We start from the raw sequence: 12405 nt of genomic DNA on the forward strand, positions 1-12405 counted from the left end.
AATGGGGTCACGAAGAGTTGGACACGACTGATGAGGTTTGCAAAGGGTTTTCCCCCTAATTCTGTAAAATAGGTATACAAGTATTTCTATCTCCATTTTATAAGAGGAGAAAAACAGAATCAGAGAATGGAAGTGACTTGTCCCAGGGACAGAGTGGAGATTGCTAGGTCCTGTGTTTCTTTTACCATACCACTCTGCCTCACTTACTCCTGCCCTTTCCCCCTTATAACCACTTCCTACACATCAAGAATGATCCCAGGGCCAGGAGGTTCTGCTCTAGCTTTTGCCACTAACTTACTGTGTGACTCTGGGCAAGTCACTTGACCTTTCTGTGACTCTCAACCTTCTCATCTATAAAGTAGGCATACTAAGACTTTGTCCTTCCTGCCTCATGGTTAAGGTATGAAATACAAATGAGGTAAATCATTGTACCCTGGTGGAGTGGAAAGTGTGGTGAACCTGGAGTCAGACGACCTGGGCTTTAGTTCCAGATTTCTACTCATTGCAAGTCATTTTTCCTCTTAAGTTCTCAGTTTCTGAATCTGCAACTTAAGGGCGTTCAAGTAGGTCTCTTCCAACCTTAATTAAAATACAAATTATATGACTGGGGGAAAAACACAATCACCTTTACCTCCGTTTAAGAGACAACTGGAAAAGGGTAAGCCCGGATAGCAGTCACCGAATTAGAGAATGTCAGATCTGGAAGGATCCTGGGACATCAACGATTATTGAATCAATTCCTTCATTTCGCAAAAGAGGAAACAGGTTCAGGGATAGGAGAGGTGGGCAATGTCTACCCCTAGGTTCCACAGCTAGAGCATGTCCCAGCTTCCCTCGAATCCAGGTTTCCTCGGATTGCAACGTCGCAGCCTGCGGCTCTTCTCTGTCCAAGTCAGCGGTCCAGGAGCGCAGGGTCACGGCAGACACTCTGCTCTTAACAACCCAGCAGCCTCCCGCAGCACCACTCCAGTGGCTCTGCCTGGGGGTACCCTCCTCACCCCTCCCCTTTTTCCTCGGAGCCGGCCCTGGGGGAAGGCGGGGGACCCGGGCTCTTCCTCCGCCTCGGGTTGCCCAGCTGGGCTCTCCCCAGGCCGTGCCCTTGCCTTAGTGACGCCGTTCAGGGGTTCTGATTTCACACCCTCAGCCCTTCCTCTCAGGGCTCTCCCGAGAGCCTCCCCAGTGGTAGGCGGAGTTCCGAAGCCGCCCCCCACCCCCATCCGACGCAACCCTGGGTGCCTTGGGCCCGTGAAGGGCGGGGCCTGACTCCCCAGCCACACCCCCCCTCAGGGCCACATTCCATCTCTCCCTCCCACCGGTTCAATGAGGAGGGGCTGGCGGGCCAGCTCAGTCTCAGGCTACGCCCTCTCCCAGCTGGTCGGGAGTCCTAGGTTGGGGAACAGCCCCTGGGCTTGGCCAAACTGGGACCCCGCCTCTCTGCTTTCCCCAGATCCTCCAGTCTTATATCCTTTCTCTTCTCGCCCCTTCCATCCACTCTATGGCTAGGGGAGAGCAGGAGGAGTTTCCTCCTGGATCTACATCCCCCTCGGGTCTCTTCAACGGGGGTTGGGGGGGACCGGGAAGGCGGGGTGGAAAGGCGATGGTGGGAGGGACGCGGGTGGGGGTCGGGAAAAGCAGGCGGAGCCTTGCACTCCTGGCCGCGCCTCCTCCCAGCTGGTCTGGAGTCCCCTGGCTGGGCGCAGCCCCTGGGCCGGGCGAGTCGGGGCCCCGCCTCTCCCTCGTCCTCAGCCCCTCCCGGCTGGCTCGCTCCCTCGCTCCCCCGGCGCTCGCGGGCGCTATAAGAAGGCGGCCCCGAGCCGGACGAGCTCTTACCGAGACCTGCGGGGGGAGCGAGATGGTCAGCCCCCGAGCCGCAGCCGCAAGATGCTGGCTGGACAAGTCCTGGTGGGCTGGCTCTCTTCCTCCTCCTTCGCGCTGATGGTGCTGTTCGGCTCCCTCCGCCCCTCGGCCGCCTACTTCGGGTAGGTGCCGTTCGGGGCTCCGGCCCCTTCTCCAAACCAGCCCCCAGCTCCCCGCCCCCAGCGCGCCTGCCTGCCCGCCTGTGAGCGAGCGAGCAAGGGAGCGACCGCCCGAGGGAGATTCGGGCCGGCCCCAGACCCCTTCTCTCCCCTTCTCTCTTCCTCTCTCCTTCACCTTCTCCTCCGCCGGCTCCCGCTCCTCGCCTTTGCCGCTGGGACTTGTCATCGGCTTCTTTTTGCGCCCCCCTCCACCTCCAACCCTCTTTGCCCGTGGTCCCTAGTTCGAGGCACTGAATTGTGCCCGGGAAGGCTGGCTCGCCTGTCTTCTACTCTTGTCTCTGGAGACTACAGGGCTGGTGGTCTTTCCTGCTCCGACTCCTCCCCACGTCCTGGTGAAACAGGGGCGCACCGGCTGTGGACTGGGGAGGTAGGGTAGGAGAGCTTGAGTGTCCTCTGTCTGGGCGCTGGTCCTGCCACTGCCCTGCAGGCAAATCCGCGTCCGCCCTACTTGCCCTGGGCGAGGAGAGAGCAATGGGCTTCCCAGTCGTTTGGGACAACCAGCCCAGCCCAGGTGGGACAGCCTCCTCCCACCCTACCCCGCCATGCAAACACCCCAAAACGTGGGAAAGAAGGGTTGAGACTAACTATGCTAATGCTGAGAAGTTGGAAAGTGCGAGGGGAGGAGTGAAATGGGATATACTGTGCAGAGCTGGAAACCAGAAGTTTTTGTTATTTTTTAGTTTACGCTTTCTTTCTGGTGACTTGGAAACTATCGTGTGTGTGTGTGTGTATGTGTGTACGTCTGTCGTCTGTCTTTCTCTGTCTTTCATAACTGGATGCAAACTCTCTCTCCCGGGGCTATATTAATAGTTAATCATCGGCAGCAGGTTGGGTTGCCTGGAGCGGTTTGTTTGTCAAGCGCTTTTGTCACAGTGCGTGTGTTTGTGTGTCCTTGTGTCTGTCTCCTACTTGTCCGATGATGCGTGTGTGTGTGTGTGTGTTACCTCCAGGACAGTAACGGGCAAATGAGGAGGGGGGAGTTCACCACTCTTCCCAGTCTTTTGCAAGGTTGGGATGCCAGCCTAAATGTCCTAGCCTCTCTTCCCGGCCCTGGCCTCCCTGGGGTCCTTGGCCCCAGCGCCCCTGGGGATCCTGAGTTAGACTCGACCTCTTGGGGCTCAGTGTTGGGGGGGTCGAGGGGCAGCGGGACAGGGAGAGGCCAGTCCAGCGCGCTCCCCATATCCCCGTAGCGACCCGAGCTCGCTTGCTCGCTCTCTCTCCTTTCTAGTAGGTGTGGTTTTGTTCTGCGTTTGCTATAGACACTCAGAGGAGAAAGCTCGGGGGATGGACGGGAACTCTCTTCTGTTTGACTTTTTCCAAGCAGCCGCAGACTCCCCTCCCCCCCACCCCCAAGTTAATAAAAAAAAAAAAGACGTACAAAATCCAGATGTTCTTTGTACTGTGCCCCAAAGGAAAAAAAAATAACTCCAAGCTCGAAGAATTTGTTTTTTCTTGCCTCTCCCCCCCTTTAACCCCCAGGGAGGGTGTCTGTCAGATTTATCATTGATATTACACACTTCATAACCAGAGTCCTGCCATTCCATTTCCAATAGATTTCGTTTCTCACCTAGATTAAAAACAAAAACAAAAAACCTGCTCCCTCCACTATGACTTAGCTGTGTCCCACGGCAAGTCACCGCCGCCCCTCCCCCAGCCTCAGTTTCCTAGTCTGTAAAGTGGGGACAATATAATCTTTGCACATACCTACTCCGGCACGGTTGTGGCGAGCAAAAGACTGGAGAAACTGGAGGTAATTATAGTGATAATTGCCCCCCCCCCACCTCAACCACGCCCTGGGGATGGTTCTCCGTTCTGCTCCCTTTGCGCTGGCTCGGGGCTCCAGAACCTGCTACGCACTGCCCAAAACAATCTTCGTCCCCGAAATTCCCAGATTGTCTGGGAAGGACCTTAACGACCCTGATGAGGAAACAGACTCGGAGAGGGGAAAGGACTCGTCCAAAGTTATTCAGCAAGGGAACGGTAGAGCCAAGACTCGAACTTTGTCTCCAGGTGCTTTCCCGTACCCCAGAGAATCTTAGAATGGGACAGAGTTGAACCACCCTTCCCAGCCCCCCGAGGGCCTCCTTTTTTCCAAGCCCCTCCAGACTTTTTTTCCAAATGAAGAAATTGAAGCCCACCTAGATTAAGTGACTTGCCCAAGGTCACTGCAGCTAAATGTCTGGTTTTAGTTCCCGACTCAGTAGTGGCGTTGGAAAGGGAAGTGAATAGCTGAGCAGGGAACTCAAACCCAGACCTCCTGACTCCCAGTCCAAGACTTGTTACCCTACACCAGGCTGCCTTACGCTTTAGGGCTGGGCAGGGCAGTTCTGCCAGCCCTGAGCTTCCTGTGGGGTGTTTACCGCTCTTTCCGCATCCCGGATCCCAGATGAATTCGTTTAAGGATTTCCACCAAAAAAAAAAAAAAAAGAAAGAAAGAAAGAAAAAGGGGGGGAAAAAAAAAGGCAGCGTCTGTTCCCGCGACCCGATTTCCCCTTCAGCAGCAGTTTGCGGCCAGCGTGTGGTTTCAGAGTGTCTGTCTTCTCCTTTCCTCCTCTCGCTCCTTCCTCTCCTCACCCTCCCTGGTTTCCCCGACTCCCTAAATAATTGCCTTGCTTAGTTAGTTCTCAGCGGTGGGACCCCCACCAGCTCCGAAGTGGGCTGCTGAGGAAGGCTCCGAATTCAGATTCGGAAGTATCACCTCAGTTATGGGAAAGTCTCTCCTTGGGGAGAGGAATCAGACCTTCCCATCACCTGTTAGCTCTAAGTTTTAGCTGCTCTCCAGGTGAGGCTGGGGGAGGGGGAGTAGGTGTCAGGTCAAGTGTAAAGGTAGGGATGGAAGGATTTTGGAGTCAGGACACGTGGATTAGAATTCCGCTACTGCCTAATCCAAGTGGTGTGATCTTGAACGAGTCATTTCCCCACCTCTAGGCCTTATTTTCCTAAGTAAAATGAACGAGTTTGGCTAGAGTAGATTCTTTTAACTAATCTTCCAGCTTGGGTCTAGAGCGGGAGCTAGCTAGTGTCTAGGCCACCGCCAGAGGGCTCTGCTTCCCTGCTAATCCTGGGGCTGGGCCTTGGGAGGCCCCGCTGAGGAGGCCTGCAGGTGTATCCTGTTCTCAAAGAAAATAAAATATTTTCATGGGAAACTTTTTCCCCCCTTCTCTTTTGTGTTTTTCTTTCTCCCTCCTTTTTCTATTCCTTCCCCCTCCCCTTTTTTTCTTTGGGGCAAGATCCATTCCTTATCCCACCCCTCCCCCTTACCCATTTCTCAGTTCAATTTGATCGTATATCTATGTGTGGCCAGACCTAATTAAATAAGACTTTTGGGAAGTGCTTCTGGCATCTGAGATGAAAAAGGGACCTTACAATGTCAGAACTGGGGGGGGGGGAATCTTAGAGGCTATCAAGTCCAAGTCTACAGATGGGGAAACTGAGGTTTGGACTACCTGACCTCTAAGATCCCTTCCCAGCTCCAAATCTGTGGTCCAACTCAGGTCTTCTGTCTCTAAATCCAGTGCATTTGATAATCTCCTCCCTAGGATGACATTCCAGATGCTGTCAGAAGACTAATATCTACCATCTTCTTCTTTTAACACGGCCAGATCCTTTCCGAGCTGATTTGGAGTAGTGATCCATTGATGACCCAAGTCTCCACTAAAGGGTGGTTTGGTAGAAGGATCCTGGCTTGATCCTGCAGCTCTGGCTTTGAGACTCAGCCACATACTACCCATGTGATTTTAGGAAAAGCACTTCCCCATTCCAGATCTCTACCTGTAAAATGAAGAATTTAGGCTAGCTGATTTCTGTGGTCCTTTTCTTCTCAAATATTTCAGGAGATCAGATATTCACATCTCTTCTTGTGCCTAGCCCTGTTAAGTTCTTGGAATTGGGGAAGTATGCCTGTCTTTCATTAGCTCCCAGTTTCATGGGGGATCCTGGATGAGCTGATCGTCCAAAGGGTTGGGGATGGGCAGGCAATATAAAGTCTGTATGAGATCAAATGAGGGACCTCAAAAGACACCTAATCTCAACTTTTTATGGATCCCCTCTATAATAAGAGAGAGTTCATGTAGCATGGACTAGTTAGGAAGGGCTTTGTATGAAGGTGGTATTTGGAGTAGGCCTTGAAGGATGGAAATAGTGGTAGAAATACATGCTGGAAGTGGAGTCAGGAAGACTCATCTTCCTGAGTTCAACTAAGTTCAGACACTTAGTGGCTGTGTGACCCTGGCTAAGTCATTTCACTCTGCCTCAGTTTCCTCATTTCTAAAATGAGCTGGAGAAGGAAAAGGCAAACCACTCCAGTATTTTTGCCAAGAAAACCCCAAATGGAGTCATGAAGAATGGGACACGACTGAAAAAAACAATGGAAATGCCATGAACAGAGGACTGAGCGTGGCCAGTTTAGGGACAAGGGACAAATGATCAGAACTCATTTCTGTAATTTAAAAAATTTTTTTAATTGAAAATTACTTCCTTTTTATACCAGGGGAAACTGAGGCAGAGGAGGGGTGATTTGGTCTTGAAAACAAAGTTAAGTTTCAGAGCTAGATTTGAACTTGGGGCTCTACCTGCCTCTTCCTATCCGCTTTTTGACATCTGTCAGGGTTTCCAAGAAACAGGAATTTCTCTAGACTGCTGTTTATTGATTATTCATTTAGGGATAACTTAAAAAAATGTTTCTATCTTCCAAACCCCTTTTTCTTAAAGGAATAATTTTTAAAAATCTTTTTTGGAGGGGGGAAGACAGGGTAATTGGGGTTAAGTGACTTGCCCAAGGTCACACAGCTAGTAAGTTGTGTCAGGTGTCTGAGGCTGGATTTGAACCCAGGTCCTCCTGACTCCAGGGCCAGAGATCTATTCACTGTGCCACCTAGCTGCCCCTTAAAGGAATACTTTGACACTTATTGGAATCCCTCATCTTGACCATTCAGTGTGAAAACAGCATGTATTTGTGCTAAGTGGAAAAGCCCTGGTTGGACTTGGAATCAGGAGACCTGGGTTTGCTGGATGATCCTGGGCAAGTCCCTTGTACTCCATGGGCTTCAGTTTTCTCATCTGTATAATGGGTCGGGGGAGGGAGGGGGGTTTGAGGTAGAAAGCCCCTGAGGTCCTTCTAGTTCCTAACCCCTTCTGGCTCGAAGGCCACATACTTAGCTAGGTTTGTGAAGTGTTTTACACATGCTGCTTGTTTGACACTTGCCACGATCCTTTGAAGCCTGTGTTGTTATTATCTCTATTTTACAGTTGTGGAAACTGAGGAAGGTTCAATAACTTCCCCAGGGTCACACTGCTAGTGTCTGAAGTTAGATTTGAACTCCCATCTCCCTAACACCAAGGCCAGCAATCTCTCGGCTGTGACACCTAACTGAATTTCCTATGTCATTTTCTACCTACTCATTGTTCATTAATTCTTGTATGTGTACATAGGACCATAAGATGTAAATCTAGAAATTACCTCAGAGGCTGACTTACTTCCAACACCTGGATGACATTGGGCAAGTGACAACTTCCCTGGGCCTCAGTTTCCTTTTTTGTAAAATGAGGGGGCTAGAAAATGGACTCTGGGGTCTTTCCTAGAGAGCTCCAGATCTGTGATCCCTTGAGCTTCTAGTTCAGTGCTCCCATTTTATAAAGAGAGAAACTGAGGCACAGAGAGGTCAAATGATCTATACAGGGTCACACAGCTAAAAGATATTGGAGGTGAGATTTGAACCCTGGCCCTCTGACACCAGAGTCAGCCTACTTTTTATTCTACTATGCTAGCTCCTAGGCCTCCATCCCAAGCCCAGCTCTGATTACAGTCCAGGCTGGGTTAGGGGTGAGGGAGATAGGGTTGGAGGTAAGGAAATACCATGTGATCTAAAATAGGTTTTTTTTTTAATCCCTCTACTCCCATGGCTTCAAACCCCCATCTTTGCTGTGACCTTGTTCTGCTACGAAGGGCATCCAGGGGTCCACTCTTGGGGATGGGGGATTCTGTAGTTCCATCCTGCCCTGTTCATGATTCAAGCAGGGAAAAGTTGCTGATTTTTCTCTTTTTTTTTTTTTTTTGCCTTTTTTCCTTCCCTCTTCCAAACCCTCCTTTTTTCTGGCTCCAACCAGGGTCCTGCTGGGCTGCCTGGCCCATCTTGGTTTGATTACCAGGTAGGACTTTTATCTGCTGGCACCAGTGGCTGGGAAAGTTTGCTGCTATCTGCAATGGAAAGAACACTTGGTTTGGAGTCAAATGACCCTGGATTTGAATTCTGGCTCTCCTGAGTGACTTTTCCCTTTCCTGGGCCTCAGTTTCTCCATCTTCATCTAAAATGAGAAGGGTTAGAATAATAATGTCTAAAGTTTCTTCTAATTTTATATCCTATAACATTGATCTTCCAGCTGGGAGGTGAGCCCTATAGGAAGGACTGAGAGAAAATGGAGACTTTGGCAGAAACCACCTTTGTGTTTCTATGTGGCCAAGAAGCTTCAGCCCAAAGCAAGGGTGGGTGGTGGGAGCAGGATTGCTGTTATTTACAGGAACTGGGGTGATTCCTTTGGAAGGATCTCTGGCCAGTTGTGAAGAGGCAGATAGGAAGGGCAGCATGTAATTAGGCAAATGTTCATTAGATGCCTACTCACTGCTTTATGCTGGAGGTACCTAAGTTTAATAAGGAATTTGTAGTATGATCCCAGAGATGTTTATTGCCTATAATCAAAGTCTGTTAGAGCTGGGGGAGATGAACAAATCTTAGCTAGTTTATGATACCTCAGACACGCATGATTTCTTTGGAGGGGAGAGACTTTTGTTTTTTCTCTTACCTTCATATTCCTGGTGCTTGGCATACAGTAGATACTTAATAGATGCTTCTTGCTTGATTGTTGTAAGTGTTGCCTCTACCAACAAAACTGGAAGAGGCTTTTTCATGCTTGAATACAGGGGTTCTTAATCTGGGATCTGTGAAGTTTAAAAAAAATTAATAATTATATTTCAATATAATTTGTTTCCTTTGCAACCCCGTGTATTTTATTGTATGTATTTTAAACCCTTACTTTGAGAAGGGGTCTTTAGGTTTCTCCAGACTACCGATCCATGCCACAACCAAGGTTAAGAGAAGTCCTGAGAGGCAGTGGGGCTAGAGCGGATTTGGGGTCAGAGGACCCGGGCTAGATTCCCAGTACCTTTTCTTAATAGTTGTGTGACCTGGTGAATCCCTTTCCTTTTTTTGATTCTGGATTCTGATCTGTAAAATGAGAGAATTGAAGTTGATGAGAGAAATATTAAACATGCTGCCTGAAACCCTCATGAGTGTGTCCCCAAACCCAATTAAAATATCATGAGGAATATTTAACAAAATGAATAAAATACAGTAGAATATGGATAATATTAACATGTGGTTTTCTAGGTGGAGCAAGGCAGTTAGGGGGCTCAGTGGATAGAACCCCAGCCCTGGAATCAGGAGGACCTGAGTTCGAATCAGGACCCAGACACTTCCTAGCTGTGTGACCCTGGCCAAGTCACTTAACCTTGTTTGCCTCAGTTTCCTCATCTGTCAAATGAGCTGGAGAAAGAAATGGCAGACTACTTCAGTAAATTTGCCAAGAAGACTCCAAATGTGATTGTGGAGAGTCAGGCATAACTGAAATGACTGAATAAGAAAAAAGTGAACGTGTCCCACAGGGATCCTTAGGTATGGTTTGGCCCCTGTTTCTATCTGAGTTTGATACCACTGGCCTAGATTATCTTTGAAGTCCCTTCCAACTCTAAATCCCATGATTCCTCCAAACCCTAATTTTCTGAGACTGTGTAAAAGAGAGTGAGCTCAGGGAAAAGAAAAGGCCCCAAGGCCTGTTTGACTAACTCTTCTTTGGTGAGATAAGGAAGGGGAGCGGACCTGTGATTTCACTGGTACTGGAAATCCCTCTACCAATGCAGGTTGGTACTGCCTTTGCAACTGGGAGTCTTGGAGCAGAGGCTTTTAACCTTCCCAGAATCCACGACCTGGTATAGCAGAGACCCACTTACACCACAAGTTGTGGATGGGATGTTACGAGTAACCATTCAGGGAGAAGGGTTAGTTAGACACTGGGATAAGTGGGACAGGGAGGCTCATTTCTCTGGAGATGATGAGAAAAACAAGAGACATGGAAATTGAAGTGAGTTGAATTCAGCAAGTATCTTCCTGGGCCAGTGGGGAGATGCAAAATTTGGGTTCTCCAATCTCTGACCTTAAAGAGCTCAGTCTAATGGGAAGATGAGAGATTACCTGGAGAAGTAAAATATATGATGTCACCTGATAAATACACGAACAAAATCCCAGGTGAGGTCAGAAGGGAAAGGACGATGCTACGTGAGAGATCCAAGGCAGGTTACCTGAAGGCAAAAGCATTTGAGTGGAGTAGAAATTCAGCAGAGTAAAAGAGGATGTTTTGATATAGGGAGCAGTCTGAACAAAGGCATGGTGGCTGGAGATATAGGATATGTTCAGAGTGTGGGGATAGAGTGGTATAGAGCTTAGAGTATATAGAGGAAAAAAAATATGAGAAGGCTGGAAGGATAGAGCAGTGCCACATTGGACAGCTCTTGAAAGCCAGACTAGGGAGTTTAGAAGGTAATGGGGAGCCCCTGAAGATTTTTGAGTGGAGGAGTTGATGTGACCAGATAACAGCAAAAGTAAGATGAATCTTGTAGTGTGTATGGGGTGAAGATGGAAATGACTCTGAAGCTGAAATGACATGAAGCTGGCTACAGCTCATGCTCATGGGGCCCAGATCAAGATGCTATAACGGAAATCACCTCTTCTGTGTTCATGCCACCTCTTCTGTGAAGCCTTTTCCTGATTCTACCTTTCCTTCCCTTGTTGCTGCTGCTCTTTCCTCAAATTACTTTATATTTTTATTTGTCTATCCCCCAAGTCATTCCAATAGAAGTTGCATTCTTGTGTTTCTATCCCCAGCTCCTTCCTAAAATAAAGTTCGTGCCAGTCCTCCTTGAAGCCAATGTTGGGGGGAGGTTACAGACAGACAGAACCCCCTAATAATGAGAAAACTGTAAGAATGTGAAGGTATTGACTTATTAGACAGCAAGGTGCTGGAAGGAATCTAATTAGGAGCTCACCACCTAGTAAGGCAACTCATTAATGACTGTCAGGACTGATTTCTACATTAGGTAGGGAACAGGCCTCGATGGCCTCAAAAGCCCTTTAAAAGTCAGATTTGACCATTCCTTTACTCAGGAGTCCAAATCCACAGTGGTTCCTTGGTGTAGGGGAAGGACCAAGTCGGAGGATCTGGAGCTGGAGGGCAGCAGTTAGGCGTTTCCAGAACTGACTGAATGGCCAAACTCAATTCAAACTCAAGGGGTCAGTTTGACCATGGAGAGAAGCCTGGAATGCAGTCCCCAGGGATTTGCTCTTGGCTCTGTGCTCTCAATGTTTCTGCAGTGACTTTGAATGAAAGCATAGATGATATTTGCATATAATATGGAGGTGGAAGAGATTGATAACACTTTGCATGGCAGATTCCAAGAAGATGAACTAGGAGCTTAGTTATACCAAATGAAATATAACAGAGATTAATGTAAGGTCCTTTTTTTAGGTTAAGAAAAATCAATTTCCCAAGTACAGGAATGAGAAGCATGGGTAGGATGCAGTTTGTCTGAAAATGATTTGGAGATTTTTAGTAGACGGCGAGCTGAACAAAGTAAGGTGATGATCCTATTATGGTTTGCTTTGGCCAAGCCTAATTGGGAGCATGGAGTTCACTTCTGGGCATCATATTTTAGGATGGATTTCGACAAGCCGGAGAGTGTGTGGAGGAGGGTGCCAATATGGTGAAGGAACTGGAGACCATGCCATACCAGGATTGGTTTAAGAAACTTGGGATATTTAGCCTGGAGAAGAGAAGACTTATGGTGGAATGGAGGGGATGGTGGGTACATGATATCTATCTTTAAGCAGTCACCTGAAAGAGAGATTGATTTCATTCTGCTTAGTGCCCAAGGGCAGAAATAAAAGCAGTGGCTGGAAGTTGCAGAATGGGGAAGATTTGGGCTTGAGCAGTGATCTGTTTGGGTTGGGAGCCCATGTTGCACAAGGACAAGAGTCATGTAGAGTGGGCAACTATAGATGGTTTTCCATTTGCATTGTCAGAGCAAACATTGACATCACTGAGAACAGGTTTGTTTTTATATAACCCATACTCCTTAGGGAGGTATGCAAGCAGAAAGTTTCTGACTACCTGTTAAAGATGATACAGAGAGTGCATCCCTGTTCAGCTAGGGGTTGGACTAGGTGAGATGCTCTCTGGGGTTTCTTTTTTCAGCTGAGAGAATCTGAGTATCTCCCTGTTCTTAAACTTAAGTGGCACATTTGGTTTCTTTGTCTGGAAAATG

The 12405-nt window shown here is 48.4% G+C and overlaps 1 protein-coding gene across 1 annotated transcript in view; it reads left to right on the forward strand.

The window, feature by feature from the left end:
- The first annotated feature begins 1750 nt into the window (after window positions 1-1750).
- The window catches only part of WNT9A (Wnt family member 9A), an 84765-nt gene continuing 74110 nt past the window's right edge, over window positions 1751-12405 (forward strand). Inside the window, exon 1 of the mRNA XM_069095890.1 lies at window positions 1751-1979. Within this exon, the coding sequence (XP_068951991.1) occupies window positions 1882-1979 (98 nt within the window). The 5' untranslated portion in view covers window positions 1751-1881. The remainder of the gene's footprint in view (window positions 1980-12405) is intronic.

This window comes from Petaurus breviceps, unplaced genomic scaffold (genome assembly GCF_028583685.1).
Source record: "Petaurus breviceps papuanus isolate PSGF00001 unplaced genomic scaffold, PetGlider_PUasm1.0 227, whole genome shotgun sequence".
NCBI classification, from domain to species: Eukaryota; Metazoa; Chordata; class Mammalia; order Diprotodontia; family Petauridae; genus Petaurus; species Petaurus breviceps.